This window comes from Coregonus lavaretus, assembly GCF_964263955.1.
Source record: "Coregonus lavaretus genome assembly, chromosome: 23".
Lineage (NCBI taxonomy): Eukaryota > Metazoa > Chordata > Actinopteri > Salmoniformes > Salmonidae > Coregonus > Coregonus lavaretus.
Window position 1 is genome coordinate 14,510,162 of NC_140010.1, and position 7,992 is coordinate 14,518,153.

General features: G+C 42.6%; 1 protein-coding gene across 1 annotated transcript in view; it reads right to left on the minus strand.

Annotated features, from left to right (window-relative positions):
* Positions 1–7,217, minus strand: part of LOC311150566 (acid-sensing ion channel 1C-like) — a gene marked incomplete at both ends in the record, with an annotated part of 159,095 nt that extends 151,878 nt beyond the window's left edge. Inside the window, one exon of the mRNA XM_084188045.1 lies at positions 6,663–7,217. Coding sequence (XP_084044171.1) covers positions 6,663–7,217 — 555 coding nt within the window. The remainder of the gene's footprint in view (positions 1–6,662) is intronic.
* Between the last annotated feature and the right edge of the window lie 775 nt (positions 7,218–7,992).

The following is a 7,992-nucleotide window of genomic DNA, read 5'->3' on the forward strand; positions in this document are numbered from 1 at the left end:
TATATCCATCCTGCCCTGCCTTTCGAAAGTATTTGAAATCCTAGTTAACAAACAGATCACCGACCATTTCGAATCCCACCGTACCTTCTCCGCTATGCAATCTGGTTTCCGAGCTGGTCATGGGTGCACCTCAGCCACGCTCAAGATCCTAAACGATATAATAACCGCGATCGATAAAAGACAGTACTGTGCAGCCGTCTTCATCGACCTGGCCAAGGCTTTTGACTCTGTCAATCACCGCATTCTTATTGGCAGACTAAATAGCCTTGGTTTCTCAAATGACTGCCTCGCCTGGTTCACCAACTAATTGTCAGATAGAGTTCAATGTGTCAAATCGGAGGGCCTGTTGTCTGGACCTCTGACAGTCTCTATGGGGGAGCCACAGGGTTCAATTCACGGGCCGACTCTATTCTCTGTGTATATCAATGATGTCGCTCTTGCTGCTGGTGACCCTCAGATCCACCTCTACGCAGACGACACCATTTTGTATACATCTGGCCCTTCATTGGACACTGTGTTAACAAACCTCCAAACGAGCTTCAATGCCATACAACACTCCTTCCGTGGCCTCCAACTGCTCTTAATCGCTAGTAAAACTAAATGCATGCTTTTCAATCAAACGCTGCTTGCACCCGCCCGCCCGACTAGAATCACTACTCTCGGCGGGTCTGACTTAGAATATGTGGACAACTACAAATACATAGGTGTCTGGTTAGACCGTAAACTCTCCTTCCAGACTCACATTAAGCATCTCCAATCCAAAGTTAAATCTAGAATCGGCTTCCTATTTCGCAACAAAGCCTCCTTCACTCATGCTGCTAAACATGCCCTCATAAAACTGACTATCCTACCGATCCTTGACTTCGGCGATGTCATTTACAAAATAGCTTCCAACACTCTACTCAGCAAATTGGATGTAGTCTATCACAGTGCCATCCGTTTTGTCACCAAAGCCCCATATACTACCCACCATTGTGACCTGTACGCTCTCGTTGGCTGGCCCTCACTACATATTCGTCGCCAAACCCACTGGCTCCAGGTCATCTATAAATCACTTCTAGCCAAATCCCCGCCTTATCTTAGATCATTGGTCACCTGTTGCCTGTTGTTGGTTTCCATCTACTGATAGCGACAGCTTTTCATGCCCTCGGGGGGCCAGTATGAAAAAAATTAAAATATTGTATGCACTCACTAACTGTAAATCGCTCTGGATAAGAGTGTCTGCTAAATGACTCAAATGTAAACGTATGCGAATGGTGTGTTTCCACCCTTGACAAACACACCTCATTCAACTCATTGAGGGCTTGATGATTAGTTGACCAGTTGAATCAGGTATGCATGTCCATGGCTACAATAGAAATGTGTACTGTTGAGGGTATGTCACGCCCTGACTCAAGGGACTCGTATATGTTGAGTCAGGGTGTGTATGTTCTATGTTGTATATTTCTATGTTGAGGTTCTAGTATGTCTATTTCTATGTTGGCCTGTGTGGTTCCCAATCAGAGGCAGCTGTCGCTCGTTGTCTCTGATTGGGGACCATACTTAGGCAGCCTTTTGGCACGAGTTAGTTGTGGGATCTTGTTCCGTGTGAGGTATGTTGTTTGTCTACCTTGGACTTCACGTTTCGTTTCATTTGTTGTTTTGTCGTGGTGTTTATTCAATAATAATAAACATGTATGCATATCACGCTGCGCCTTGGTCTGTCCCGTCTGTAAACGATCGTGACAGGGTACTGGAGGACCAGGGTTGGTTAACACTGGCATAGTGCACACAAAATGTACTTTTTTGCTTAAGTTTTCATGTAAACATCACAAAAACTGTTGGGTTAAATAGCAAATGTGCCTACTCTGGTCTTGGCACGTGCTCTAGCCAACAGCTCGCAGATATAGTGCAGTAAGCTAGTCTGCATAATTACATTATTATGGGTAAGAGCGAGAATATTTTTATTTATCAAACGGCAGTCACTATCCATCATCATGTCATCGGAGTCAGACACTCTATATTTATTAGAAAGGAGCATCAAGATCACCGTGCACTTTTACCACCCTGTGAAGTTAATCATAAGTTACTGTATTTCATCTGTAGCCTAATAAACAGCATAGTTTCCCGAGTTGTAGTGGGAGGACCACACACCATATCATTGCATGACTCCAAGTTTACTTCGATATTATGGTTTTTATATCAATATTTGCGCATAAAAGGCGTTTCCACCGACATTTCGCATAATTAATTTTACCGACACAAAAATATCCCACCATGTCGAACAAACAAATTATCTGTCAGCATTCAAAATTGTACTGAAACATCCTGTTTCCATCACAGCTGTCATGCAATTTTTTTATTCATTATGACTTTACTCGCATAAAAACCGTGGATGGAAACGTGGTTACTGTTATTGGTTAATGGAATGTGATGGAATATGAATATAAGTATGCATTAACACACAACAGATTGTGCCTTGCCAGGGAATTACCTCAGCGATGTGAGAAGGCACGAGGCCCAAGGCCTTTCTATTATTCTGCTATATCTGACTGCCTTATGTCAAGTTGGTCCAGTGTGTTGATAAGGCATTTTAAATCCAAAAATGTTTCGAATACGTCAAATCCCAAATCATTATTACATCATACATACAGTATGTACCATGTACCAGAGTAGCTGTCATGATTGACAACACATTTTAGAATAAAATAATGGCCATCTTGGTCACAATGTAAATGTTTCCTACATTAGAATTTCTCAAACAAATATTCCATGAATCATTAAGTCAGTTATCAAAAAACACATAATAAAACATCAATTACTATTGGTTAGGTTACAGCATACCCAATGGCAATGCTATTGGGAGTTGATGCCAAGGACACATGCAGTATGTAATCCACTATATACATCGTTATGAGTACTAGATTTACAACAATATGCACACGACTGTAAGTCGCTTTGGATAAAAGCGTCTGCTAAATGGCATATTATTATTATTATTATTATATTACAACAGAACACAGTTTTTTTTAAGTACACATAAAGTACTGTTATACTCTGGCCTGGAGGTTTCAAAACTTCAATATGCCCCTAAACTGTAATTGCCCCTAAGGGGATAAATAAAGATGTATTGAATTGAACTGAATATGGTCGTAGGCCTACTTTGTGAATGCCCCACAATGTAATTAGGGCTGGGAATTGCCAGGGACCTCACGATACGATCACTGATACTTAGGTACCGATACGATATGTATTGCGATTTTCCAGATTCTTATGATTCTCACGATTCTATATGTATTGCGATTTGATACTGCAATTTTATTGCAATTTGATGTTCCAAACAAATTGCTCACTATACAGTATGTCTGCTGAAGAGGGACAAGAGAGAGCATGAGAAAATAATTGTTTTATTATATACACTACCGGTCAAAAGTTTTAGAACACCTACTTATTCAAGGGTTTTTCTTTATTTGTACTATTTTCTACAATGTAGAATAATAGTGAAGACATCAAAACTATGAAATCACACATATGGAATCATGTAGTAACCAAGAAAGTGTTAAACAAATCAAAATATATTTTATATTTGAGATTCTTCAAAAAGCCAGCCTTTGCCTTGATGACAGCTTTGCTCACTCTTGGCATTCTCTCAACCAGCTAACTATCAAATCAAATGTTATTTGTCACATGTGCCAAATACAACAGGTTTAGACCTTACCGTGAAATGCTTACTTAAAACGCCCTTAACCAACAATGCAGAGTTTTTAAAAAGTAAGTAAGAAAATATTTGCTTAAAACATTAAAAAACTAAAGTAAAAAACAGTAACACAATAAAATAACAATAACAAGGCTATATACAAGGGGCACCGGTACCGAGTCAATGTGCGGGGTACAGGTTAGTCAAGGTAATTGAGGTAATATGTACATGTGTACCTAACTGTTATAGGCCCATTTCTATTTTGCCCTGTTTATCAAAAGTGTTGTAAAAACGTGTCAATATTCAGCTGGCTGGCTTTCTTGATGTCTGTAGTATTCTCTCTGGTATGCAATCTGGTTTCCGCTCATGTTATGGATGTGTCACTGCAACCTTAAAAGGTCCTAAATGATGTCACCATTGCCCTTGATTCTATGCAATGTTGTGCTGCTCTTTTTATTGACTTGGCCAAAGCTTTTGATACGGTAGACCATTCCATCCTTGTCGGCACTCTCTCAAAGAGTGCAGTGTATAAAGTCAGAACGTCTGCTATCCCAGCCACTGCCTGTCACCAAGGGAGTACCCCACGGCTCGATCCTAGGCCCCACGCTCTTCTCAATTTACATCAACAATATAGCTCAGGCAGTAGGAAGCTCTCTCATCCATTTATATGCAGATGATACAGTCTTATACTCAGCTGGCCCCTCCCCGGACTTTGTGTTAAATGCTCTACAACAAAGCTTTCTTAGTGTCCAACAAGCTTTCTCTGCCCTTAACCTTGTTCTGAACACCTCCAAAACAAAGGTCATGTGGTTTGGTAAGAAGAATGCCCCTCTCCCCACCAGTGTGATTACTACCTCTGAGGGTTTAGAGCTTGAGGTAGTCACCCTATACAAGTACTTGGAAGTATGGCTAGACAATACACTGTCCTTCTCTCAGCACATATCAAAGCTGCAGGCTAAGGTTAAATCTAGACTTGGTTTCCTCTATCGTAATCGCTCCTCTTTCACCCCAGCTGCCAAACTAACCCTGATTCAGATGACCATCCTACCCATGCTAGATTACGGAGATGTAATTTATAGATTGGCAGGTAAGGGTGCTCTCGAGCGGCTAGATGTTCTTTACCATTCGGCCATCAGATTTGCCACCAATGCTCCTTATAGGACATATCACTGCACTCTATACTCCTCTGTAAACTGGTCATCTCTGTATACCCGTCGCAAGAACCACTGGTTGATGCTTATTTACAAAACCATCTTAGGCCTCACTCCCCCCTATCTGAGATACCTACTGCAGCCCTCATCCTCCACATACAACACCCGTTCTGCCAGTTACATTCTGTTAAAGGTCCCCAAAGCACACACATCCCTGGGTCTCTCCTCTTTCCAGTTCGCTGCAGCTAGCGACTGGAACGAGCTGCAAAAACACTAAAACTGGACAGTTTTATCTCCATCTCTTCATTCAAAGACTCAATCATGGACACTCTTACTGACAGTTGTGGCTGCTTTGTGTGATGCATTGTTGTGTCTACCTTCTTGCCCTTAGTGCTGTTGTCTGTGCCCAATAATGTTTGTACCATTTCTTGTGCTGCTATCATGTTGTGCTGCTGCCATGTTGTGTTTCTACCATGTTGTTTTCATGTTGGGTTGCTACCTTGCTGTGCTGCCGTGTGTTGCTGCCATGCTATGTTGTTGTCTTAGGTGTCTCTTTATGCAGTGTTGTGTTGTCTCACTTGTTGTGATGTGTGTTTGGTCCTATATTTATATACATTTACAGTATTCCAGCCCCCGTCCCCACAGGAGGCCTTTTGCCTTTTGGTAGGCCGTCATTGTAAATAAGATTTTTTCTTTTTCTTTTTTTTTTCTTTCATTTAGCAGACGCTCTTATCGAGAGCGACTTACAGTTAGTGAGTGCATACATTTTCATACTGGCCCCCGTGGGAAACGAACCCACAACCCTGCCGTTGCAAGCGCCATGCTCTACCAACTGAGCTACAGGGAATTTGTTCTTAACTGACATGCCTAGTTAAATAAAGGTTAAATAAAAAATAAAACATGTAGTTAGGGGTAAAGTTACTATGTTACTGTATGTGTGACTCTATACCAAAACCAGATAGTATACCCAATAACAACTTGGCCTTCACAATGGATGAACAATACTGTGCTTTTGTTCATGAATGTCTGGATTAGATCATAATTTGACCTGCAGATGGCACCTCATGGGCAGAGTATCCCAACTTCTATATCACCGCCTGAGGTTTCAGTGTTCCATGCTACTAAAATGTATGTATTTAATCATGTATCATTACTACTAATCATGTATCAAACCACAGCTTAGATAAATTAAGGACGTGTCTGTAAGTGTGCATCCTGAGCTTCTCATCACTCACATCGTCTTTTACCAAGGCCACTAGAGTAGCCTGAACCACAACTAATGTTTTTCTTACAGTAGCCTATCATGTACAAAAAATATAATTACAGCTAGCCATGTTCAATGGCTAGTGTTCATTGACAGTGTACAATATTATTGATGTGACCATCATGTCCAATTCTGGATTTCCCTTTAGGCTATGGATCACCTTTAAACATGTACGACTTTCAGCACAGCAACACCACGGCAGGTCTAAGGTGAGTTACTGTACCTTGTCTGTAACAACACAAGCATCAAAGCTTTTGGTTTTAATCCAAAATTACTGTGACAATCAATTTCTACGCTCAGCGGTAGCCTTATGTGAATCTTGAGGGAGCATTAGGACTATACAAAAACCAACATGTCCACATCTGCCTCTATAGGGACAATAGGGACAGTGAATTAGTTCCAAGTTCTCTGAATCAAGATATTAGGCATTCCTCTCAAGCCTCAATTAATATAGAAACGACATCACTAAAACCGTTGAAATCCAAACTTTGTTTAGTCTGGAAAAGAACACAACACAATCCCAGAGACAAACCACAAACCACATAACCAGAAATGATTTGAAGAGACTCACGGTAGTGAAGTTCCATGGGTAACACTCCGCTCCCCGGAAGGTGCACTGCAGCAGCATGTCACTGATATCGTGGCCCGTGCGGTTGTAGAAGTCTGTCATGTTGAACTGCTTGGGCTTGAAGTTGAGGAAGTTGGCCTTATCCTTGAGGGCGTCCAGCACCTCGGGCTCGGCCAGGTGAGTGTTAGCTATTTGATAGTTGGAGTTCAGGAGGGCCAAGAGCTCCCCCACATGATACAGGTCGTTCCTGGTGATCTGGGAGAAGCGAAACTCGTTGAGGTTGCAGAAGGTCACAGCAGGGAAGGTGAGGTTAGGCGCCGCCACCTCATCCAGTTTAGTGACGTGAGGATACTCAAAGTAGTAGGACACGCGGTCCATGCACACCAGCATCAGCAGGGCCAGCGAGCCCAGGAACGAGAGCGTCCAGAGGAAGCGGCGAAACGTCATGTGCCCATAGGCAAATATGTGGCTCATGCCATGTAGCGTGGACATGTTGGCGAAGGCTTGCAGGTTGGAGGGCCGGATGCTCTCGATGCTTTCCTCTGAGTCCCCCTTCATGGTTGCAGGTTGGGTGAGTGATCCTCAAGACACTAGAATTTCCTCAACAACTACTTCAGGTTAGAGAGACTTGCTTAGCAACAGAACGTAGCATAAACCAAACAGTCACCGGTGTTTTGGCGCGGCAGTCTGCGCCTTTTATTCCAACGATAAGCTGCAAGTGGCAAATTCTAACCGCTATCGTAAAATGGTTGTCAGCCGCTTTTACAATTTCTCTTTTATAACAATTCACCTTCTAGAGGGTCTTAGTTCTTCCATGTAGTCCCAGGTCCCCCCTTTTCTTTCAGGCTCCTCTTCTATTCTCTTTCTCTCTAGCGCTCGCTCTCTCTCTCCCGCTCTGCTGTCTTTTGTAGCAGAACCAAACACAATGACAGCTCCAGAAACACCCACTTCTACCAAAAAGGGAATGCCTTCTGAATCCTGGGCAGTGTGAAAAGGATAATGAAAAGAACAAACAGGAGAAAATAATGGACGCAAGTGAGGGAGAGGAGAGGGAGAGATGGGGACTGGTAATGAAAAGGGCTGCGGAGGGCTGAAGAGAGTGGTTCAGCCTCAACAGTCAATGGGACCCTTCCTCCTCCAATCGGCATGAACGCCACTACATTTCGGTGATGAAGGGATGCAATGGATTTGTGAATGGGGGGAAGGAATAAAGAGAGAGTGATGGCTCACTATCCTTCACTGCCACCTTCCTTTACTTTATATTCTCTCTCTGTCACTCTTCGTCTCTCTTTTCTCCAGATGAAAATGATGAGGGGGGGGGTCATAGACCTCC